The sequence below is a fragment of the Mobula birostris genome, chromosome 8 (genome assembly GCF_030028105.1).
Source record: "Mobula birostris isolate sMobBir1 chromosome 8, sMobBir1.hap1, whole genome shotgun sequence".
Classification (NCBI taxonomy): Eukaryota; Metazoa; Chordata; class Chondrichthyes; order Myliobatiformes; family Myliobatidae; genus Mobula; species Mobula birostris.
The window spans coordinates 148,185,261-148,210,674 of record NC_092377.1 but is presented as its reverse complement, the minus strand read 5'-3'; the positions used below and the strand labels follow the sequence as shown (position 1 = coordinate 148,210,674).

The 25,414-nt window shown below is 45.0% G+C and overlaps 1 protein-coding gene across 1 annotated transcript in view; it reads left to right on the top strand.

Moving 5' to 3' along the window:
• Nucleotides 1-25,414, top strand: part of LOC140201820 (zinc metalloproteinase-disintegrin-like MTP8) — a 92,529-nt gene that overhangs the window by 28,679 nt on the left and 38,436 nt on the right. Inside the window, exons 5-12 of the mRNA XM_072266523.1 lie at nucleotides 397-473; nucleotides 2,570-2,753; nucleotides 4,698-4,760; nucleotides 10,164-10,232; nucleotides 13,337-13,506; nucleotides 18,835-18,916; nucleotides 20,667-20,797; nucleotides 22,427-22,604. Of these exons, the coding sequence (XP_072122624.1) occupies nucleotides 397-473; nucleotides 2,570-2,753; nucleotides 4,698-4,760; nucleotides 10,164-10,232; nucleotides 13,337-13,506; nucleotides 18,835-18,916; nucleotides 20,667-20,797; nucleotides 22,427-22,604 (954 nt within the window). The remainder of the gene's footprint in view (nucleotides 1-396; nucleotides 474-2,569; nucleotides 2,754-4,697; nucleotides 4,761-10,163; nucleotides 10,233-13,336; nucleotides 13,507-18,834; nucleotides 18,917-20,666; nucleotides 20,798-22,426; nucleotides 22,605-25,414) is intronic.

Here is a 25,414-nt window from a genome sequence, read left to right as displayed (position 1 = left end):
ATTAACCAATATATATAAAAGATTACTCCAATATTACATTCACAATACTGTATATAGACTGCTGCAATAAGAGACAATGTAGCTGAGAGCTAGGGCACTGTAAGCTCCAACAATCAGCTTAAGATCACTTGTCTTAATTGTTGGGTTAAGAATTAGTATTTTGCAGACCCCTAGAGGAAATTCCCTGCTCTTCTATCCTGACCTACATGTGGGAAATGGAGACAGATCCAAGCTTCATCTAGCTCAGGCCTGATCAACTGAGGAGAAAAAAAACACAATATCTCTGTTAAACCACATGTTCTGTCAAGCTCCTTGTTATCAAGCTCTTTTGAAATGGATGCCACTGTGCGAAATGATTTGCTAACTATCCCATGCCCATTTCTCTGCCACATTTAGGATCATTGCTATTACCATGGTTACATAAAGGGGGACAACGACTCCGCGGCCAGCTTCAGCACTTGTGACGGACTCAGGTAAGGTAACGTCCCTCTGCCCAGGTCACTTCAGTACTGACAAAGCCATTCAGATAGTCATGGAGACAATGGCATGGAAGCAGGCCCTTCAGCCCTTTGAGGCCATGCTGAGCACCAGCCTCCTATTCTCACTCATCCTTCATTTTTATTCTCCTCACGTTCTCATTAATTCCTCAAAGATTCTATCACTCTCCTGCGTGCTAGAGTAGCCAGTTAACCTACCAACCCATTCATTGACTCTATGGGATCGCCTTTGGGATGTGAAAGAAAGCTGGAGCACATGTGGGGAAACCCACCCAGTTACAGAGAGAACAAGCTAACGGTATACTGACAGCACTGGGGGTTCGGATTGAACAGGATTGTTGATGCGTGGCAGCCGATCTGCTGTCTATGCCCCGAACTTTTAACAAGCAATGCACCGTGGTTGATGGGACTGGGCAGAACAACAGTTTGTCATGGACTAGATGGATCAGACGGCCTGTTCCTGTGCAGGAGTCCTTAATTTGTTGGTTTGAATAGACGATAAGACCACAAAGCATAGGAGCAGTTTTAGTCTATTTGGCCCATTGAGTCTGCACCACTATTCCATCATGACTGCTTTATTATCCCTGTCAACCCCATTCTCCTACCTTCTCCTTTAACTAATCAAGACCCTATCAACCTCTGCCTGAAATATATCCAATGAGTTGACATGCACAGCTGTCTACGGCAATGAATTCCACAGATTCTCCATCCTCTGGCTAAAGAAATTCCTCCTCATCTCTGTTCTAAATGGGCGTCCCTCTATTCTGAGGCAGTTCCTTCCCACTATAGAAAACATCCTCTCTATACCTTGGCTTTTTAATATTGGATAAGTTTCAGTGACATCCCCTCTCATTTTTCTCTCCCATGAGCACAGGCCCAGAGCCATCAAACGCTCTTCATGCATTAACCTTTCATTCCTGCAGTCATTCTCGTGAACCTCCTCTGGATCCTTTCCAATGCCAGTACATCTTGTCTTAGATAAGGGGCCCAAAGCTACTCACGGTACTCCAAGTGCAGTCTGACCAATGCCTTATAAAGACATTACATTCTTGCTCACAAACACAAAATACTCTGCAGATGGTGGGGTCAAAGCAACACTCACAGCACGCTGGAGGAACTCAGCAGGTCGGGCAGCATCTGTGGAAACGATGAGTCGACGTTTCTGGCCGGAACCCTTCGTCAGGACTGCTGACTGCTTACATTCTTGCTCTCTTATTCTAGCCCTCTCGAAATTAATGCTAGCATTGCATTTGCCTTCTTTACCACTGACTCAACCTGAAACTTAGTCTTCAGGCAATCCTGTGCAAGAACTTCCAAGTCCCATTGCACTTCTGATTTTTGAATATTGAAGTCTACACCTTTATTCCTTCTACCAAAGTGCATGACCATATACTTCCTTACACTATATATTCCATCTGCCACTTCTTTGCCCATTCTCCTAATCTGTCTAAGTCCTTCTGCAGCCTCTCTGCTTCCTCAACCTATCTTCATATTGTCCGCAAACTTGGACACGAAGCCATCAATTTCAAGTCAGTGACATGTAAGATGAAAAGGAACAGTATCAACACTGTCCCCTGCGGAATGCCACTAGTAACTGGCAGCCCCTTTATCCCACTCTTTGCCTCTTGCCAGTCAGCCAATCTTCTATTCATGCTAGCGTCTTTCCTGTAATACTATGAGCAGTTGGCTTGTTAAGCAACGTCATGTGCAGCTCCTTGTCAAAGTCCTTCAGAAAATCCAAGTAAACAACATCCACTGATTCTCCTTTGTCTATGCCATCTGTAATTTCCTCAAAGAGGTCCGATAGATTGTAAGGCAAGATGGAAACCATGCTGACTTTGGCCTATTTTATTTATTGTTTATTTAGTAGTTTAGCAAGGAGTAGGGTCTTTCAGCCCTTCGAGCAGCACTGCCCCAGCAAACTCCAACATCCCTGATTTAACTCGAACCTGAAAAAAAAACAGGACAATTTGCAATGATATTGCTGCTTTTGGCTTGGGCTTTCTTGTTTGCTTAAGGTTCTGACCACAGCTGGAAAGTCCAACATTCTCTTTCGGTCTTTCTTTCTTTAGTGGTTATATCCGCACCGATGGCCAACGGTATCTAATAGAACCTCTGAAGGAATCGGTCAGCAATGAACACGCGCTCTATAGATATGAGGAGCTCGTGCTGCCACTGAAGACTTGTGGTGTGGTGAACACTTCGTGGGACAGTCCAGAGCCAAAAGTGGAAGAGACCTTTAATTCTCCAAGTGAGGTACATTAAACCAAGTCAGTGCGTTATCAGCAACAGTACTGGGCATCAACTTATGGAAAGCAAGGTAAATTCCCCAACCCCTTGACTAGATTCCATTCTGCAACGATAATAGAAAAAGCAGGTAGGATGGCATCTGTGGATAATAAGTGGAGGGTGTCTGAGATGCACTCTGGGGGAGACAATGAAGCAAATACAATGAAGATGTTTAAAGGATTCTTAGATTAATAAGACGTAGGAGCAGAATGAGAATGCAATGGAGTGAATTGGACATTGTGCAGGCCGAAGGGATTTGCTCAACTCAATGTTTCATGAATTCAGCACAGGGTCTGTTCCTGTGATGGACTGTTCTATGTCCCAGCATGGATAACTCACCTCAATGCTGAACTCATGACTGAACACAACCTAGCGACTCATTTTCAAGGACTGTACAACTTATGTTCTCTGCGTTATTTACTTATTACCTATCTGTCTGTTTGTTTATTATTTATTTATTTACTATTTGTTCTTTGTGAGCTTGCACAATATGTCTTCTTTTACGTATTTGTTTTCTGTGTGTGCCGTTCTTCATCGATTCTACTGTATTTCTTATTCTACTGTAAATGCCTGCAAAAGGAAGTGCATCTCAGGGTACATTATTGTGACATAGATGTACTTAGATAATACACTTACAACAGGGAGCTTGGACAAGATGGGAGAATGCGGTTGAGAGGAAAGTGACCTGGGCTGATCTTTGGAAAGCCGAACAACACCGCATCCAATTTCTCATCCAGGCAGTGTATGATGTGCTTCCAAGCCCATCAAACCTGCACACATGGGGCAAGGCAGAGTCATCTGCGTGCCCACTGTGCTCCAAGCGAGGAACCCTGGAGCACATCCTCAGCGGCTGTGCAAGGGCACTTGGTGAGGGACAGTACAGGTGAAGGCATGATCAGGTCCTGAAGACCATCGCTGAAGCCGTCAGCGCAGGAGTTGAGTGGGCGAAGCGGTCCCGACCCGCCAAGCAGACCATTGCCTTTGTCAGAGCTGGGGAGCAGCCAATACCTGCCAAAAGAACATCTGCAGGCATTCTGACCTCTGCAAGGGACTGGCAGCTGTTGGTGGACCTCGAAGGGCAGCTGAAGTTCCCCAACCATATTGCAACCACCACCCTGCGACCAGACATTGTCCTAGTGTCTGAGTCTACTAAGTAAGTGGTGATGCTGGAGCTGACAGTCCCATGGGAAGATAGCTTGGAGGAGGCCTTTGAAAGGAAGCTCTCCAAGTACGCAGGACTGGTCAGCAACTGTCAGCAGGCTGGATGGAGAGCAAGGTGTCTCCTAGTGGAGGTTGGTTGTAGGGGATTCGTAGCCCATTCTTTAGTTACAGCCTTCAGCATTTTGGGTATCGAGGGAGAGAGGAAGAGGAGAGCCATCCGCAGTACCACCGATGTGGCAGAGAGGGCCTCAAGATGGCTGTGGCTCAAAGGAGGGGAGCCATAGAGTCATAAGTAGCTAGCCATCTGGACACAAGCTGGGGTCTGATCAGCCCCGGCTGGGTCACCTGGAGGAGGTTGTATGATGTTGAAAGACCCGAAACACCCGATGATTCCAGGAACATCACTGAAGATGTGTCCAGAAGCATCAATAGATGTATGTACACAACTTTGAACTTTGAACTTTGAATGTTGGGTGTTCTATTTTTCTCTCCGCAGGTTCTATCTGACCTGTTGAGTGTTTCCTGTTTTTATTTCAGAATTCCGGCATTTGGATTTTTTTTTAATCTTCATTTACAGTCGGCATTGTGCCTGTCAAATACCTGTATGTTCTAGCAGCAATTTGTTCACATCAATGTTGATTTACAGTCTCGGATTATTTGTTTGCACATTTTGTTGGTTAGCAGTGGGAACAATGTCAATCATGAGAACCACCGGGGTCACGCTGTATTTACTGTACCTTTCTATTTCAGAGGAATGCGTTCCTGAAAGCAAAGAAATACATTGAAATGTACGTGGTGGCAGATTACTCAGAGGTGAGAGAAGCTCCTGCTAAACCGGGTGGTCAAAGCTGTTAATGGCACTGTTGATGGGGCTTCTCAGTTCAGTATAGTTTAGGGTGGCTTGTTGACCACACACAGCTCAAGAATTTAAATACAATACATGCTTGTTATTTTGAGTACATAGTATTAGTCCATGTAGATAAGAACTTTGTATTTTATGTCTTAATCTTACTTAGTGCCCGTCCTCCATCTCTGTCTGTATAGAATTGAATTGAATTGAATCGACATACATGAGGAGTAAAAATCTTTATGTTACCTCTCCATCTGAATGTGCAATGTGCAAATTATAGTAATCTGTAATAAATAGTATGTATGGTAAGATATACAACAGAGCAGTCAATATAACTTAGAAATACAATTGTGTTAGTGTGAATTAGACAGTCTGATGACCTGATGGAAGCTGTCCTAGAGCCTGATGGTCCTGGCTTTAATGCTGTGGTACCATTTCTCAGATGGTAGCAGCTGGAACAGTTTGTGGTTGGGGTGATCCTTTGGGCCGTTTAATGCACCTGTCACTGTAAATGTCCTGAATAGTGGGAAGTTCACATCTACAGATGTGCTGGGCTGTTGTGCTTTTCTCATCACCCAGCTGGTATGTACAGATCAAGTGAGATCCTCAGTGATGTGTATACCAAGGAACTTGAAGCTACTCGCCCTCTCAGCCCCAGATCCACTAATGTCAATAGGACCGAGCCTGTTCCTCCTGTAATCCACATTGCTGTTTCTGTACCCAATTGCTTTTTCACCAGTCAGGATTGTTATCCCTGAGCTGTACCCCTGGACCTGGAAGACCAGTGGACCACTCTTAGTCTGGCCCCTACCCTTTGACTTGTCTGGCACGAGTGACCCTACCAAGAGCCAAAGCATAAAGCCCTGACTCCAGCCGTTGTAGCTCTCTGGCTCATTGAGATATGCAAACCTCCAAACCCTACGACAAGGGTTTGGTCCTCTTGGAGGATTGTTTTTTACAGGATTTCTTTTATACTGTATTTATATTTATTGCTTTTGTTTTTCTAAATGGTATTTTTTATGTTTATTGTGCTGCATCAGATCTCCTTTACACTCAAGTACTAAACAATCTTGAATCTTGCATCTTGAAGTATTTCTGCATACTTGTTACCGCCCTGCTGGAAATTCTACAGAAATATCTCTAGGAAATGTTGGCACTTATGCATCAAGGTGCTCCACTTTTTCTCTGTTAATCCCTTGCAATGTTTGCTGTCACACTCAAATTCACATTTTCTTCCTCTCCAGGAAAGGGAGAATTGCACCCCCATTCTCCCAATAATCACTGGGTTTCAACTGGATGCCCCAGTTCCATACCCTAAAAAAAATCCCAAATAGGCACGAGCTGTTGTGTTAACTGTCCATTGTAAACTGCACTGAGTGTAGGTAGATGACGAAAGGGCCGGGGAGGGTGTGAAATGACATGTTAGAAAAAGTAGATTCCAGGGACACGTGCTGCTTGGGGAGGTGGGGAGGTAGATACTCACAATGAATTTAGGAAGCATCTAGACATGCACCCAAACATCACATGTAAAATGCTGGACGAACTCAGCAGGCCAGAGCTGGGAAGTCAACTGGTGAAGGATTCGCCATTTCCCATTCCCATTTCCCTCTCTCAACTATCTCCTTACTTGCCCATCACCTCCCTCTCATGCTCCTCACTCTTCCTCTCCTTCCACAGCCTTATCTTCTCTCCTATCAGATTCCCTCTTCTCCAGCTCTTTATCTCTTTCACCAATCAACTTCCCAGATCTTTACTCACCCCCCCCCCCCGCCGGGTCCCCCAATCCTGATTTCACCTATCATCTACTATCTTCTGTTTATTCTTCCCCTACCCCCACCTTCTTGCTCTGAATGCTCAGCTCTTTCTCCAGTCCTGCCGAAGGGTCTCAGCCCAAAATGTCAACAGTTTACTCTTTTCCATAGATGCTGCCTGGACTGCTGAGTTCCTCCAGCATTTCGTTTGTGTTGCTTGGCTTTCTAGCATCTGTAGATTTTCTCTTGTTTGTGATTAGACATGCACCTAAATTCCCAGTGCATAGAATGTGATGGAGCTAATGTTACGTGGCCAAGTGATTATGGCATTCGACTAGCGACCTGAAGGTCGTGAGTTCAAGCCCCAGCCGAAGCAGGGTGTTGTGTCTTTGAGCAAGGCACTTAACCACACATTGCTCTGCGACAACACTGGTGCCAAGCTGTATGGGTCTTAATGCTCTTCCCTTGGACAACATCGCTGTCATGGAGAGTGGAGACTTGCAGCATGGGCAACTGCCCGTCTTCCATACAACCTTGCCCAGGCCTGTGCCCTGGAGACTGAAGACTTTCCAGGTGCAGATCCATGGTCTCACAAGACTAACGGATGCCTTTAATGACATAGATGTAGTGTTGTATGCCTCCATGAAAAGACCATAAGACCACGGGGCATAGGAGCAGAATTAGGCCATTCGGCCCATTGAGTCTGCACCGCCATTTCATCAAGACTGATCCATTTCCCGTCCCATTTTCCCATCTTCTCCTAGTAAACTTTCATGCTCTGACAAATCAAGAACCTGTCAAAGTCCGCCTTAAATACACCCAATGACCTGGCCTCCCCAGCTGCCTAAAGAAATTCCTCCTCATCTCCATTCTTAATAGATGACCTTCTATTCTGGACAGGACAATAGAAAAGATCATCTCCATATCCACTCTATCAATGCCTTTCAACATTCGATAGGTTTCAATGAAATCCCTCTCATTCTTCTAAATTCCAGCAAGTAAAAGCCCAGAACCTTCAAATGCTTTTGATATGACAAGCCTGTCTATCCAGGAATCATTCTCAAGGATATCCTCTGAACCTTCTCCAATGTCAGCATATCCTTTCTTAAATTAGGTGCCCAGAACTGCCCAGGTGAGGCCTCTCCAGTGCCTGATAAAGCCTCAGCATTACATCCTTGCTTTTATATTCTAGCCATCACAATATGAATGCTAACATTGCATTTGCCTTTCTTACCACCAACTCAACCTACAAATGAACCTTTAGAAAATCCTGTATAAGGAATCCCAAGTCCCTTTGGACTTTGGATTTTAGAATTTTCTCCTTGATTAGAAAATAGTCTATTACTTTTATAACTTCTACCAAAGTGCATGACCATACACTTCCCAGAAATGCATCCACTTGCTACTTCTTTGCCCAATCTCCTAATCTGTTAAAGTCCTTTTGAAGCCTCCCTTCTTCCTCAACACTACCTGCCCATCCACCTCTCTTCATATCATCTGCATACTTGGCCACAAAACCATTAATTCTGTCATCCAAATCATTGACATACAAGGTAAAAAGAAGAGGTCCCAACATCGACCCCTGCTGAACATCACTAGTCACTGGCAGCTAATCAGAAGTGGCTCCTTTTCTTTCCTCAAGTTAGTATCTTTCCTGTAATACTACGGGCTCTTATCTTGCTAAGAAACTTCATATGTGGCACCTTCTGAAAATCCAAGTACACAACATTCATAGATTCTTCCTTGTCTATCCTACTTGTTATTTTCTCAAAGAATTCTAACAGATTTGTCAGGCAAGATTTTCCCTTAAGGAAACCATGCTGATTTTGGACTATTTCATCATGTGCTTCCATTTACCCTGAGACCTCATCCTCTACAACCAACTCTAACATTGTCCCAGCCATTGAAGTTGGGCTAACTGGCCTATAATTTCCTTTCTTCTGCCTCCTTCCATTCTAGAAGAGTAGTGTGACATTTGCAATTTTCCATACCTGCAGAACTATGCCAGAGTCTAGCAATTCTTGAAAGATCATTACTAATACCTCCACAAGCCTTTTAACTACCTCTTTCAGAACCATGGGTGAGGTCCATCATTCAGAAGGTGGTGTGAGCTTTCACGTTGACCAGGCCCAGAGCATGAGTGATAGAGAAGTTCAAGATGAGCACCAACTTGTACACTTTTGACTGTTTAATTAGAATGGGCCCTTTTCTTTTTGTTATTCTTTACTACCCCTTCAGTTAAGATTCATAAATATAATTCCTTCAATCGTATGCAGTGCACTGTCTGTCATTTCGTGGCATTAATTTGTAACAGGTTTGGGACCGAGTTTTGGGATGGAATCAAGCGCAGCTCAATCTCACAAGTTTGGCAGGGCCAGAGGTTGCCTTCCCTAGACTTACGTAGCCAAGGAAACCAAGGTGGTTTCATTTGCTTTTATGTTGACTTTGTAGCCATGATTGTGTAACTTGCTTTTAGAATACTTCTTCTTTGGGATGTATCCAGCCTGTGCCTTCCTAATTGCTCCCAGGAACTGCAGCCATTGCTGCTCTGCCATCATCCCTGATAGGGTCCCCTTCAAATCAACTTTGGCCAGCTCCTCTCTCATGCCTCTGAAATTCCCTTTACTCTGCTCTAATACTGATACATCTGACTTTAGCCTCTCCTTCTCAAATTGCAGGTAAATTCTATCATATTATGATCACTGCCTCCTTTACCTTAAGCTCCCTAATAATGCCATGACTTTGAAAATAGTGGTGGAATGGGTTTGGTAAATCGTCTGAGAGCCAATATAGACTCAATGGGCTGACAGGCTTTGTTGTACTCCTTAAGGAAATATGAGAAATGTACCTTTAGGGACATCGATTGATTAATCAAATTAATTAATACTGCAATGGCTGAACTTGAAGTTCAATTGTAGAATTGTTCAAATGAAGCAAACCTAATTGTTTTCAGCTAGCCCCCACACTCATTTATCATGCAATAACCAAATTGCCTCAGGTAGTGCAGCAGATTGTAGAGCTGCCTCGTTGCTCCAGTGACCCTGGTTCAATCCCAAACTCAGATGCAGTCGGTGTGGAGGTTGCACGATCTCCCTGTGACCACGTGAGTTTCCCTTGGGTGTTCCACTTTCCTCCCATATCCTAATAAAGTGCATGTAGGTGGGTTAATTTGGTGCTGCTGCCGATCACCCCTTAGTATAGGTTGGTGACAGGAAAGTTGAGTGGCTCGGTGAGTTAATGAGAGAGAGCGTGAGGGGTAAGAGAGAGAAAGAGAGGGAAAGAGTGAGAGGAGAAAGAGGGGTAGATAGAGAGAGACAGGGAATGGGAATGTGACTGCTCAGAGAGCTGGCACAAGACCAATGCCACAGGAACCTCTGATAGGACATACATTGAGAGTATTGTCTGGGGATAATTGACAGGTACTGTTTGTAAGGTTATAGTGGAGTTAGCATCATAAGGTCTTTGGACAGACCTCTGCTTAATATTTCACATGAAAGGAAATGCAAAACTTCCACTTCAGTGGACACAGAGACGACACTCTGTATGTTCAGCTGTTTGCTTCAGGTAATCTTGATGGACTAAAGACTAGTAACTCCTCTTCTTTCTATTTCACAGTTCCGGAAGTTTGGTTCTGTTGCAGCAGTGAGGAACAGAGTGTTTGAGGCAGTCAATCACATCAACCTGGTTGGTAACTCTTATAACCTCTAGTTTCTGTGAAAATGTTCCTGCTGACTGGTTGGACAGAAACACTTTGAACTGCACAGGGCTCTCTTGCGCCACTTCAATTGCTATTTTTATCCCCTTTCTACATCATGTTTGTTATGTTTTCTTCATTCTTATGGGATTTCAGGAGTAAAGCAACACATCCAATTGTGCTTGCTATGTCCAATTGGCTCACTGGAAGCTATGTCATCTCTGACCGCGGTTTTGTCCTGGTGACCTCTCCGTTAAACAGCTGCTTCTGTGTTACTCACCCCTTCCATCCGAGACCAGGCAGTGACAGTCATGGACTTTTTTGTTGCTTATTGATGCTATGTTTTGAATATTAATAAAAGGAGGTGCCATATAGACAGTCCTAGCAGTCAAGATTAAGAATATCTTTTGTTGTGATAATGGAAACACAGCATTGGATTTGCACACAGCATCTCCCACAACACCTTCATGGAAATCTGTTTGATTCTTGTCGCAAGTTAACCCCACTTCTTTCAGATTTTTCTTTTGAAATCCAGCTGGGAGAGAACATTGTCAATGCCTCACAGCTGAAGGATGTGAATCTCTTAGTGCAGCACTCCATCAGCTTTGCCCTGAGACTGTAGGCCCAGGTGTTGAAAGCAGGTCCCTGGAGTGGGATAGGAATACCAGAGATGGGAGTGCAGTTATCTGAGCCCCTGAGTATAGTCTGCAAAGATAGAGCCGTAGAGTCATAGAGCACTACAAAGACCCCTTGGTCCTTTCAACTCATTCCAAACTATTATTCTGCCTAGTCCGCATTCAAACCATACCCCTCTCATCTATGTACTTATCCAGATGTCTCTTCATTGATGCAATCAAACCTGCATCCACTCCACGTGGTGTCTTTGTCCCGATATTCACCCAGAGCATAAACACATAAGAAACAGAAACAGAAACAGAAGAGGCCATTCGGCCTCTCATATCCCTGCTCACTATATCAAGTCACAGCAGACTTCAGCCTCACTTTCTTCCACCATAGTTATCATTGGTTCATAATCGCCACTTGTACTGAGTTAGAGTGGAAAGATTTTGTTTGGATTCCATTCAGGTAGGTCATTCCACATGTAAGCACAGAAGGGAAATAATATGGAATGCAGAATATTGTGTTACAGTTGCAGAAAAAGGGTAGGGCAGGTAGGCAAATAACGTGTTAGGGCCTCCACAGGGTAGATTGGGTGATCAGGAGTTCACCTTCAATATATATTGAGGTCTATTCAAGTGTCTTAGAACAGTGGAATGGACACAGTCTTTGCACCTTCTGGTACATAAACTCAAACTTTTGAATCTTCTGCCCAATGGGAGAGAGAAGAAGAGAGAATATCCAGAATACTAGGGATCCTTGATTATGCTGGCTGCTTACCCAAGGCAGTGGGAATTATAGACGGTGTCAACAGAGTGGAAGCTGCATTTATCCTACATCCTTGATTAACTTAATGTCCCAACTCAGCTTTGAAGATATTCAGCATCTCAGCATCCACAGTCCTCTTGGGTGAGGAATTCCAAAGGATTACCACCTTCTTGGTGAAGGTGTTTCCTCTCACCTCATTGCTGAATGGCTGACCATTTATCTTCACAGTGTGCTCCTGGTTCCTAAGCACCCCAGCCAGTCGGAACAACACTGTGTGCAGTTTTGCTCACCTACCTACAGAAAAGATGTAAATAAGGTTGAAAGAGTATGGAGAAAATTTACAAGGATGTTGCTGGGTCTGGAGGACCCGGATTGAATAGATTAGGATTGTATTCCTTGGAACACTGAAGATTGAGAAGAGATTTGACCGAGGTATACAAAATCATGAGGGATACAGATAGGGTAAGTGCAAGCAGGCTTTTTCCACTGAGGTTGCATGGGACTACAACCAGTGGTCATGGGTTTAGTGTGAAAGGTAAAAAGTTTAAGGGGAGCATGAGAGAAAACTTCTTCATTCAGAGGGTCATGAGAGTGTGGAATGAGCTGCCAGAGCAAATGGTGCATGCAAGTCCAATTTTAACATTTGAGAGAAGTTTGGATAGGTACATGGATGGCAGCGGTAACGAGGGCTGTGGTCCCGGTGCAGGACAATGGGAGTGGGCAGTTTAACTAGTTCAGTATGGACTAGATTTACTGGAGGGCCTGTTGTGTAGTACTTTTCTATGACTCTATGACATCCACCCATAAAGCACCACAAGATTACTGTGCATTTTGACAAGCTTCACTGATCGTCGTTTGAAACCCCATCTGCTCATACACTATCCTAACGTTCAGCTTTAGAGAAGCCATTGACAAACTGTGCAGATGAATTCCAACCCAAACCAAACCAAAAGGTGATTGGACAGCTATGGTCCCGATGCAGGTCAATGGGACTAGGCAGAATAATGGTTTGGCACTATTAGATGGGCCAAAGGGCCTGTTTCTGCACTATAGATTTCTATAACTATGACTCTATGACTAATACACATTATCCCTTTGCTGGTTATTTTCTCAGTGCAGGCCACTTCTTGCTGACGTAAACAGGAACTCTGGAAGCATTGAAATCTGTTTGGTGATTACACTCACTCTGCAAATGACGTTCAGTTCTGAGGGACTATCATTTCACTCTACACTTCCCTTTTCAGTTGTTGACTGACTGACAGAGTGCCCATGGCTCACACTGTCTAAAAACTGATCACAGATCTTCCAAGCACCAGTGCAGTTGGCACAGGACCTCAAAGCCATGTCTACTATGTAACGATGGGCACACATCTAGTGTACCTGGTATTGGCCGAGGATACTACCCTGCGCTCAGTGGTTTTGGGTGGAGTCCTGGCAGCTGCTGCATGTGATATTGGGCAGGGTTGTACCATCTGGTGTACAGTGAAGTTGAGAAGATTCATATGTATTTAGAAGATTACACGGACTTTAAATGGTATCGCATCCTTTCTCATCTAGAAATGGCAGAGATAGTCTAACGATGTCATTTTGTGCGGCGGGACAAAGGAACTCACCGCACCAGCTCAGGAGGGATTGGATATAAGAGAGGGTTACACTGTATCATAATGAACTGTAGAAAATACAGAAACTTGCATCTCTTTTTCCACAGTTGTACAGGCCACTAAGCACACACGTGGCTTTGATTGGCCTGGATATCTGGTCCAAAGGAGATAAAATAACCGTTGTAGCCGATCCCAACAGAACTCTGAGAGACATGTTGACGTGGCGTAAAACGAAGCTGCTACCGGTTAAGGAACATGACAACATCCAATTCATCACGTAAGTGCTGGAGCCACCGCGAAAACATTTTCCTTTCACCTGCTGTCTCATTTCCTTCTGCAAGAGGCCCACACGATCACCGAGGTCGGAAGAGAAACCAATATCCGTTCTGACTCTAGATGCAAAATCCTTTGCCTTTTGTACATTTAACCTCCACATAGACAAGCACGGAGAACACGGGTATGGTGCACGGCCTCATATACACACACGCACATTCAAGAAAACACATGCTCAATCACCAAGTTGGAGCAGAGGGGGCTGATGGAAGTTTGTGAGATTGTGAAGGACTTAAGTTTAGGTGACAACTGGCAACTTTTTTCCCAGGGTTAAAATGTCGAATGCCAGGGGGCATGTACTTAAGGTTAGAGGAGGAAAGTTCGAAGGAGATATGTGGGGCAAGTTATTTTTGCACAGAGAATGGCGGGTGCCTGCAAACTGGTGCCATTACAGGTGGTAGGAGTAGATACAACAGAGGTGTTTAAAAAGCTCTTTGGTAGGTACATGAACATGTAGAGGATGAAGGGATATGGACCGTGTGCAAACAGAAAGAATTAGTTTAATCCAGCATCACTATCTTAATTAATTAGGTGCAAAAGCGTAGGCCGAAAAGCCTGTTCCTGTGCTAAATTCTGTGTAGAATGCATGAACATACATGGAGTAGCAACTTTATTAGTTATCTGCTGCATCTATTACAGTGGTCACTGGGCGTATAAATTTCTAGCTCTCTACTTCACACCTCTCCCCTCCTGGTTTCACCTGTTGCTTACCATCTTGTACTACTTCCTCCCCTCCACCCCACCTTCTTGCTCTGACTTCTCATCTTTTTCTCCAGTCCTGATGAAGGGTCTCGACCCGAAACATCAGCTGTTTACACTTCTCCATCGATGCTGGCCTGGCCTGCTGAGTTCCTCCGGCATCTTGTGTGCGTTGCTTTGGCTTTCCAGCTTCTGCAGATTTTCTCGCATTTGGGCCGCTGAGTGTCTGTTCATGCTCTTCTGCTGCTGTAGCCCGTCCACTTGAAGGTTTGACAAGTTGTGCACTCAGAGATGCTTTTCTGCACACCTCTGTTACAACATGTGTTTATTTGAGTAACCGTCACCTTCTTGTCAGCTTGAACCAGTCTGGCAATTCTCCTCTGACCTCTCTCATTAACACAGTACTTTTTGCCCACAGAACTGCTGCTTACTGGATGTTTTCTGTTTGGCACACCATTCCCTGTAAACTCCAGAGACCGAGTCAGAAACATAGGGGTAGTGACTCAGTAACTGGACACAGAGGCAAACCAGCTAGTCCTTGTTAACACTCACAATTATGCTTCACATCTACTTCCTCACACCATACATTTGTCTATAAGCACACCCGTGGCCAAGTGGTTAAGGCGTTCGTCTAGTGATCAGAAGGTCGCTAGCTCGAGCCTTGGCTGAGGCAGCATGTTGTGTCCTTGAGCAAGGCACTTAATCACACATTGCTCTGCGACGACATCGGTGCCAAGTTGTATGGGTCCTAGCGCCCTTCCCTTGGGCAACATCGGTGGCGTGGAGAGGGGAGACTTGCAGTATGGGCAACTGCCAGTCTTCCATACAACCTTGCCCAGGCCTGCGCCCCGGAAACCTTCCAAGGCGCAAATCCATGGTAACGGATGCCTATACTATACTATACACTACTCCATCCATCTATGTCACACACAAGGACAATAGTCTCAGGTCAAGGATTGCATTGGTGAAAAAGGTTAACTTCACTGTGGGACAGATCGCTTAAGGGGTTGTCACCAGCTGAGTGCAATTTATAAAGCATCAGGCTGGACAACTTAGACGACCGAGCCACGGGAAGCAGCGATCTGCAGGAACATCTTGCATCTGTTCAACCGTTCTGCGTTAGTTACTCGGGAACAGGAGGAAAAATTATAGCATTTACTAAAAATAGCACTCAGTTGGGGAGAGATAATGTAAAGAATGGCTAATTATCACCACTAACTTCCTGAATATGCCTTAAAATGTAGCGTAAATAAGCTTCCTGGCGATCTGCATCCTGTCTTGACACCTCTCCCCACCCACCAGCCCCCACCACCCACCGTCTTCCTGCTGAGGTTTGAAACCTCAGACTCAGTCATGAGAACCGCAAACTACTGGGTTATCATTAAGTGCACATCTGCTTTACTGACCTTCTTCAAGGAGGGAGGGAGGGAGTCCCAAATCGTGAGACTTGGAAGAGATGAGATCAATCATGGTGGACATTTAGTTGCAGAAGTCATATCAGAAGCACTGGTGTTCAGTACAGATATGAGAGGGAATGAACTGCCCAACGTTTGTTCACTGGCATTTAACCACGCCTGATATTAGTAGGCTCATAGGTTTCAAGGTTTCATCTGTCCCCTGATTTCCCCGCCTGATATTAGTAGCCTCATAGGTTTTGTCAGTCTTCTGGTGTCCTCTGGTTTCCCCGCATATCCCAAAGATGTGTGAGCTGGCCACTTTAAATTGTGCACGGTCGTGGGGGGGAGGGGGAGTTGACAAGAGAGTGGGGGATGGGTGTATGTGCATGTTTGATGAACAGCACAACCTTAATGGACTGAAAGGCCTACCTCCAAGCTCTATGATTTTCTGACTCTAAAACAAGAATGAATATGTCAACCCTGCCCCTCCTCTGACACCACCAACTCTCCTCCCTCTGATCCCAGCTGTAACCACTGCCATGTTTTCTCCTCTCCCTCTGATCTTCTTCTCTCTGAGGCGGATGTTCTGTCCTCGACAAGGGCCTTACCCTTGTCCCCATTCACCCACACTTCAGTGAGTTCCACACCTGCTACAACCCTGAGCGCTTCTTCCATTGCCTCCGTCTCTGAGGCCACTTCCATGGCAAGAATCCCCCACCCCACACGATGACCCCTTCTTCCATCCCCAACCCTTCTCCTCTTCTCGGGCACCCGCTCTAGATCTTTTCATCTCTAATTGCCGACAAGACATCAATCGGCTCAACTTTAGCATTCCCCTCTCAAATATCGATCCTTACTCTCTCTGAATGCACTGCAGTCCACTCTCTCTGCACCAATCCCAATCTTGCCATCAGACCTGCAGACAAAGGGGGGTGGTGTTGTAGTGTGGCAGACTGACTTCTACCTTGCTGAGACCAGACAGCAAATCTCAGACACCTCATCTTACCTACCACTTGAAAAGGACTCCACTCCAGATCATCAGAACATTGTCTCTGAAACCATCGCTAACCTCATCAACTCTGCAAACTCCCACTCTCTGCCACTAAACTCATAATTCCCTTACACTGCACTGCTCATTTCTACCTCCTACCCAAGCTCCACAAACCTGACTGTCTGGGTAGGCCCATGGTATCTGCCTGCTCCTGCCCTACTGAACTTGTGTCTGCATACCTGGATTCCATTCTTTCCCACTTAATTCAGCCCCTTCCCAACTATATCTACAGCTCTTCACATGCTCTCAATCTCCTCAACATCTTTCAATTCCATGGTCCTGACCACCTCAGTTTACCATGGATGTCCAGTCCCTATACACTTCAGTCCCCTATCAAGAAGGCCGTAAAGCACCTCACTTCTTTCTCAACAGAAGACCCAACCAGTTCCCCTCCTCCACCTGGCAGAACAGGTCTTCAACCGCAAAAAATTTCTCCTTTGGTTCCTCCCACTTTCTCCAGACTCAAGGGATAGCCATGAGCACCTGCATGAACTCCAGCTTTGCCCACCTTTTTGTTAGTTACATAGAGCAGTCCATGTTCCAAGCCTTTCATGGTAGTGCTCCGCAACTCTTCCTGCAATACATTGATGACTTCATTGGTGCTGCTTCCTTCACCCATATTGAGATCGTCAATTTCATCAACTTTGCCTCCAACTTTCACCATGCCCTTAAATTCACTTGGTCTATTTCTGACACCGCCCTCCCCTTTCTCAATCTCTATGTCTCCATCTCTGGAGACAAACTGTCTACCAATACTTTTATAAACGTACCGGATTCCATGGTTACCTCTTCTCACCATGTCTCCTGTAAAAATGCTACACTCACAACGCGCTGGAGAAACTCAGCAGGTGGGGCAGCATCCGTGGGTAAAAATGCTATTCCCCTTTCTCAGTTCCTTTGTCTCTTCTGCATCTCTTCCTAGGATGAGGCTTTGTTTCCTTTCCAGGACATTAGAGATGTCCTCCTTCTTCAATGAGCAGGATTTCCCTTCCTCCACCATTGATGCTGCCCTCAACTGCATCTCCACCATTTCCTGGACATCCACGCTCACCCTATCTCCCTGCTGCTTTAACAGGGATAGAGTTCCTTTTGACCTCACCTACCATCCCTTGAGCCTCTGCATCCAACATATCATTCAGTCATCTCTAATGGGATCCTACTGCCAAACACATCTTTTCCTCCACCTCCCCCCCCACCCATTTTCCACTTTCCATGGGAATCACTCTCTCTATGATTCCTTTGTCCATTCATCCCCTCCCCTCCACTCATCTGCCTCCTGGCACATATCCATGCAAGTGAGATGAATGCTACACCTGCCCATTTAGTTCCTCCCTTACCTCTATTCAGGGCTCCAAACAGTCCTTCTGGGTAAGGCAGCATTTCACCTGCGAATTTGTTGGGATTATCTACTGCATCTGGTGCTACCGATGCAGCCTCCTCTACACTAATGAGACCCGACGTAAATTTGGGGACCGCTTTGTCAGTCACCTCCCCTCCAACTGCCAAAAGCGGGATTTCCCAATGGCCAGCTATTTTAATTCCTATCCCCATTCCTGTTCCGATATGTCGGTCCATGGTCTCCTCTTTTGCCACAATGAGACCACTGTCTTTATAGCCTCCCACTTGATGGCATGAACATCAATTTCTTCTTCCCTCTTCTATTCCCCATTCTGATCTCTTATCTCTTCTCCTCACCTGCCCATCACCTTCCCCTGGTGCCTCTCCTTCTTCCCTTTCTCCCATAGTCCACTCTGCCCTCCTATCAAATTCCTTCTTCTCCGGCCATTTACTTTTCTCAACCACCTGGCTTCACCAATCATCTTCTAGCTTGTCCTCCTTCCCCCTCCCCCTACCTTTTTATTCTGGCATCTTTCCCTTTCCTTTCCAGTCCTGAAAAAGGGTCTCAGACAGAAAGTCGACTGTTTATTCATTTCCATAGATGCTGCCTGAACTGCTGAGTTCCTCCAGCATTTTGTATGGTTGCTATGGAAACCCTTTACATCATTCTCACCTAAAGAGGCCTAACCATTTCAGAAAGGCAAATATGATGGTACAGCTGTAAAGTCTCAGGATGGACCAGGTGAAGAAAGATGTCTAAATACAAAATGTCACTTCCTTTTCTCAGTTACGTGGATTTCGATGGAAGTACCATCGGTCTGGCTCCAATGCATGCAATGTGCACTTCTGAATCTGGAGCAATTAATCAGGTATGCTTCATTTTCAGATCAATGTCGATAATGGCTTATTGTTGTCAACTGTACCAAGTAACTGTGAAAAGCTGTTTGCATGCCATCATCATGGATCCTGCCATGCATCATGCAAGCAGTCCTTTGATGGGCTGAATGGCCTACATAGTTCTCGCAGTTGGCCCCAGTTGGGTGCTCAATGAGTGGGCCTCATCATCTGTAAGGCTGCAGCGGTTCAGATGAGCTTGTAGACCACTGGTCAACAAGTAGGAGAAGATTGGAGTAGCTGGAGATCGATGGATGTGGGTGTCAGCAGCAAATCAGTGGAGGCAAAACTAGAAGATATGGTGATTTAATTCCAGGTGGCACCAAACTTAATTGCAGAAGGTACAGGGAGCCTTAGGTCCCACACTGCTAGGTTCAGGAACAGTTAATACCTTACAACCCTTCGGCTCCTGAACCAACGTGGATAACCGAAGTCACTTCACTATAGACTCATTTCATTACTTATTTAGTAGTTTTATTTATTTGCATGATTTGATTTCTTTTGCACATTGATTCCTTGTAAGTCTTTGTTATTTACAGTTCTTCACAAATGAAATTGCAAGTCTTTATTTTCCTTTAAATGTCTGCAATAAATCAATCTCAAGGTAGTTCATGGTTACACATATGCACTTTGGTAATAATGTATAAATAAATAAAGCTAAGGCTTTATAAGGCATGGTCAAACCCCACTTGGAGTATTGTGAATAGTTTCAAGCTCCTTATCTAAGAAAGATGTGAGGAGATTCACGAGATACGAGAATGAATCCAGGAATGAGAGGAGATTCACGAGATACGAGAATGAATCCAGGAATGAAAGCGTTGGCATATGAGGAATGTCTGATGGCTCTGGGTCTGTCCTTGTTGGAGTTTAGAAGAACGTGGAAGAATCTCATGGAAACCTATTGAAAGGTCGAGATAGAGTGGACATGGATAGGGTGTTTACTATAGTGGGGGAGTCTACGACCAGAGGTCACAGCCTCAGGATGAAAGGGCATCCCTTTAGAACAGAGGTGAGGAGGAATTTTTTTATATATAGCCAGAGGGTGACGAATCTGTGGAATTCATTGCCACAGGTGCTGTGTAGCCCAAATCATTAGGTATACTTAAAGTGGAGGTCGATAGGTTCTTAATGTGTGAAGGTGTCAAAGGTTATGGGGAGATGGCAGGAGAATGGGATTGAGAGGGATAATAAATCAGCCATGATGGAGCGGTGGGGCAGCCACAGATAGCCTAACTCTGCTCCTGTCTCTTATGGTCTTATGGTTTTATGGTCGTAAATTCATCTTGACTTTGACTTGACTTTGAAGTACTGCAGTACTTCAGGTGAAAGTTCTCCCCTCTATTTGCAGGAAATTAAGTCCAGGGTTTAGGGGTGGAGATATTGAGGGAACAGTGACATGTTTCCAACAGTAAGTGGAAATCCAAAGCAGCTGCAGGAAATTTGAAGCAAAAGCAGAAAATGCCGGGGACACCCAGCAGGCCAAGCAACATCTGAGAGAAGAGGATATAGAATTGTTGTTTTCACGTGCAGATCTTCCTGCAATCTCTGGGTTTACTTGAGGAACATTTTAAAGTCAGCTTGGTCTGCAAATTGGAGGGAACCAGCGATGGACAGGGGTTGCTCTGTGTGTACTACCCTATAACTTCTTGGTAGTAGGAGTTGGGTGTCAGGGAAGTGTTGTCAGACTGGATGTGGTGCGTAACTTTGAATTGGTGTCATTCTCAGGATCACGCAGATAATGTCCACGGGGTTGCCTCAACCATGGCGCATGAGATGGGACACAATCTGTGGATGGAACATGACGATACTACTTGCATTTGCAGAACTGGTACTTGCATCATGTCTCCTTCCTTAAGGTAAGTGTGATTCATCCCCTCTGCCCTTGACACAAGGACTTGCCCTGTGGTAGAAAATCAAAGAACTGGGAGACAATGGCTGCACTCATAACCAGAGTAATTCTGCCTTCATTCTCCACTGATAAGAACCAAGAGGTGGACGAATCAATGTACACATTAAACTGACCCAGCAACAGAAGAATAATAAATAGGCTGGAGGAACTAAATGGGTCAGGAGGCATCTTGAAGGAAAATTGACTGTCCACATTTTGTGTTGAGACCCTGCATCTGGTCTTAACACATTATGCTGACCTCCTGCTTCCATTGCCTAACATACTTATTGTGTTCGATTTGTATTTATTTTGAGATACAACTCAGTAATGGGCCCTTCCAGCCCAGGGATTCTGCGCTGCCCAATTACCCCCATGCAACCAATTAACCTAGCCCACATATCTTTGGAATAAGGGAGGAAACCAGAGCACCCAGAGGAAACCAGAGCACCCAGAGGAAACCAACGCGATCACGAGGGGAACGTACAAATTCTTTACATAAATCCTGATAGTGAAAATAGAGCTGAGCATGGCAATGTTCTTCTGAACGGCATTAAGGTGGACAAGCTCACAGTGCCTGATGGGATTCCGTACATCCCAAAATATTAAAAGAAGCAAGTGATGAGTATATTTGGACTTTGACAAAGATCTGTCTGTCCTCACTAGCAACAGGCTCAGAGAGTCGCAAATGTTGCGCCTTTGTTCAAGGTAGGAACTGGGGACAATCCAGTGATCCTCAATCTCCAAGCTGTTGGAGAAGATATTGAGGGATAGCATTATATACAGTATGTTCAGAGAGGCATGCTTGCTTAGGGATAGTCAGGATGGTTTTGTGCAGGGTAGCTCATGACTGACAAACTTGATCAAGTTTTTTGAGGAGGTGACAAAGGTGTTTGATGAAGATAAGGCTGGATATTTATTGTCTAGATTGGAGAGCGTGCCTTATGAGAATAGGTTGAGTGAACTTGGCCTTTTCTTCTTGGAGCGACAGAGAATGAAAGGTGACCTGATAGAGGTGTATAAGATGATGAGAGGCATTGATCGTGTGGATAGCCAGAGGCTTTTTCCCAGGGCTGAAATGGTTAACATGAGGGGGCATAGTTTTAAGGTGCTTGGAAGTAGGTACAGAGGGGATGTCAGAGGTAAGTTTTTCACACAGAGGGTGGTGGGTGCGTGGAATGGGCTGCCAGTGCACTGCCGGTGGTGGAGCTGGATACAATAGGGTCTCTTAGATAGGGGCATGGAGCTTAGAAAAATAGAACGCTATTCAGCAGGGTAATTCTGGCAGATTCTAGAGTAAGTTGCACGGTCAGCACAACATTGTGGGCCAAAGGGCCTGTAATGTGCTGTAGATTTCCATGTTCTATGAGACATTATCTGCACGGACATGAGTGGCCTGTTCAATGCTGCACTGTTCTATGTACTATGTCAACCAGGGAAGAGTTCTATGTCATTAGTCCTCCGAATGTCCTTGCCCATCTCTCCTGAATGTGAATTGCCCACCAGATTGAACAATTCACCTTCTGTCATTCCATAATACCGGCACTGACGGGCTTTGAGGCCACGCTAATATCATTTCTCCTCTTCTTCTTTTCTACAGCACACAGTTACCAACGGAGTTCAGTTCCTGCAGTCAGCAGAAATTCCAGAGCTTCATTCTAAACAAAGGCGCTTCCTGTGTGCGGGATGTTCCCAACTTGGATGACATTAAGGCAGCGCCCGTCTGCGGCAACCACTTTGTGGAAAAGGGGGAAGACTGTGACTGTGGCAGCCCAGAAGTAAGCGTGGATTCACTCCTTAACTCCCTCAGCGTGAAGAAAGTACCCCTGGCAAAGCAATTCACCTGACTACTCTTTACAAATGACTTAGATGAGGAAGTGGAAACATGGGTTAGTAAGTTTGAGGATTACTTTAAGGTCAGTGGTGTTGTGGATAGGGTAAAGGCAGGACATAGGCAGGATGCAGAGCTGGGCTGAGAAGAGGCAGATGGCGTTCAGTTTGGAAACATGTGAAGTGATACACTTTGGATGGTTGAACTTGAAGGCAGAGTACAAAGCTAATGGTAGGATTCTTAGCAGTGTGGAGAGAGATATTGGTGTCCAAGTCCATAGATCCCTCAAGGATACTCTGCACATTAATAGGGTGGTTAAGAAGGCAGGTGGTGTGTTAGGGAGAAAGAAAAGGGGGAGGAGCACCAGAGGGAGGTGACGGACAGGCAAGGAGATAAGGTGAGTGAGGGGAAAGGAGTGGTGAAGGAAGGGGAGCATTAGCGGAAGTTCGAGAGATCCATGTTCGTGCCATTAGGTTGGAGGCTACCCAGATGGTGTTGTTCCTCCAACTCGAGTGTGGTTTCATCGCGACAGTGGAGGAGGCCAATGGATTGACATCGGAATGGGAATGGAAAGTGGAATTAAAATGGGTGGCCACGGGGAGGTTCTTTAGCGGATGGAGCGTAGGTGCTCGGCGAAGCGGTCTCCCAATCGGCGTCGGGTCTCTCTGATGTACAAGTGAGAAGACTTACTTTTAAGGTGAATGAAGAAAGTATAGGGGGGATGTCACAGGTACATTTTTACACAGAGAGTGGTAGGTGCGTGGAATGCTGAGCTGGTGGTGAAGGCAGACAAATTAAGGATATTGAGGAGATTCCTAGATAGGCATGTAGCTGAAGGGATATACGTGGAAGGAAAGGGTTAGATTGATCTTGGAGTAGATTAGAAGGTCGGCACTACATCCTAGGCTTAAGGGGCTGGACTGTGCTATACTCTATGTATGGATGTCAGAACAAAATAAAGAGGAACAAAAGTAGGCTGGACTTTTGACAAAGGGTGTTCTACCTGAAACATTATCTGTTTTCTGTTTCACTTTGCACCATCACTGTGCAAAGCGAAACCAGTTTTATTTCCGATTCCCTACATCTGCAGTTTTTTTTAAAAAATCTTCCATTAAGGATGACCCACCTCTTATTCCACATCTGTTTAGCTGCTTGAGTGAAGTGTAACTCTCAGCCCAGAATCAGTTAAGTGTCATATAGATTAGGGTGCAATGAATCAGAGTCCACAAAGCTCTGGGAGAGAGAAATCTGCCAGACCACATCTTAAATCTTAAAGAATCTTTTTTCTGTGGACTATAACTTAATTCTTAGTTCTCTCAAGGTAGGAAACATCTTCACAACATCTCCACTCTCATCTTCTCTTAGGTCATAAGGCCATAAGGCACAGAAGAATTAGGTCCATGGAGTCTGCTCTGCCATTCACTCGTGGCTGATCTATTTTGCCTTTTCTTATGTTTTGTCATATCAAAAAATGAATCAAAAGAAAAATACGGGAGTCAGGGATAACTGGTGTACTTTGTTTTGCTTTTAGTGAGGTGCTCATATATAATGTAGTGTCATGATAATGTATGCCATTTACATAGTTTGTATACCCCTATCTACACCTGTCATAGTTTTGTATACCTCTATCGAATCTCCCCTCAGCCTTCTATCTTCCAAGTAATAACCTATTTAATCTTTCCTTATAACTCAGGTCCTCCAGTCCTGGCAACATCCTCATCAATTTTCTCTGAATTCTTTCAACCTTACTGTACTTACATCTTTCTTTTAGGTGGGTGACCAAAGCTGCACACAATACTCCAAACTAGGCCTCACCATCATCTTATACCACTTCAACATAACATCCCATCTCCTGTACTCAATTCTTTATTTATGAAGGTCAATGTGCCAAAAGCTTTCTTTACGTCCCTGCCTACCTGTGCTGCCACCTTCAATGAATTATGGACCTATATTCCCAGATCCCTTTGTTCTACCACACTCTTCAGTGCCGTAGCTTCCCCTGTGTAAGACCTACCCTGGCTGGTCCTACCAAACTGCATCACTTTGCACTTTGTCTGCATTAAATTCCATCCGCCATTTTTCAGCCCATTTTCCAGCTGGTCCAGATCCCCACTATCCACTACACTCCCAGTCTTGGTATCATCCAGTAATTTGCTGATCCATTTAACTACATTATCATCTAGATGATAAACATCAACAGACCTAGGACCGATCCCTATGGCATAGAGTGCATCCCAACTCAAATATGTAACATACCTTTCTCTAATCATCTATATATACATTCGCTCTGCTTGGCGGGTGGGACTTGTGACTGTGAAACATTCTGAAGCCACCAGATAAAGCTTAAAGTCAATGCTTTCATTTTGACCATACCTAGATGACTGGCATGTAGCTGCTCCAACACTTTAGCTCTCAGCCTGGATGGTACATGGACAGCTGGTGACCTAGTGCTGCGGTCCCCAACCCCCGGGCCGCGGACTGGTACTGGGCCGCTAAGCATGTGCTACCAGGCCATGAGGAAACGATATGAGTTAGCTGCACCTTTCCTCATTCCCTGTCACGCACTGTTGAACTTGAACATAGGATTGCCAACTGTCCCGTATTTGCCGGGACATCCCGTATATTGGGCTAAATTAGTTTGTCCCATTCGGGACACCCCTTGTCCCGTATTTCCCCCACTAAGATAGAGCGCTCCTATGAAACCTTTCATGCCGAAATGGCGTAAAGCGAAGAAGCAATTACCATTAATTTATATGG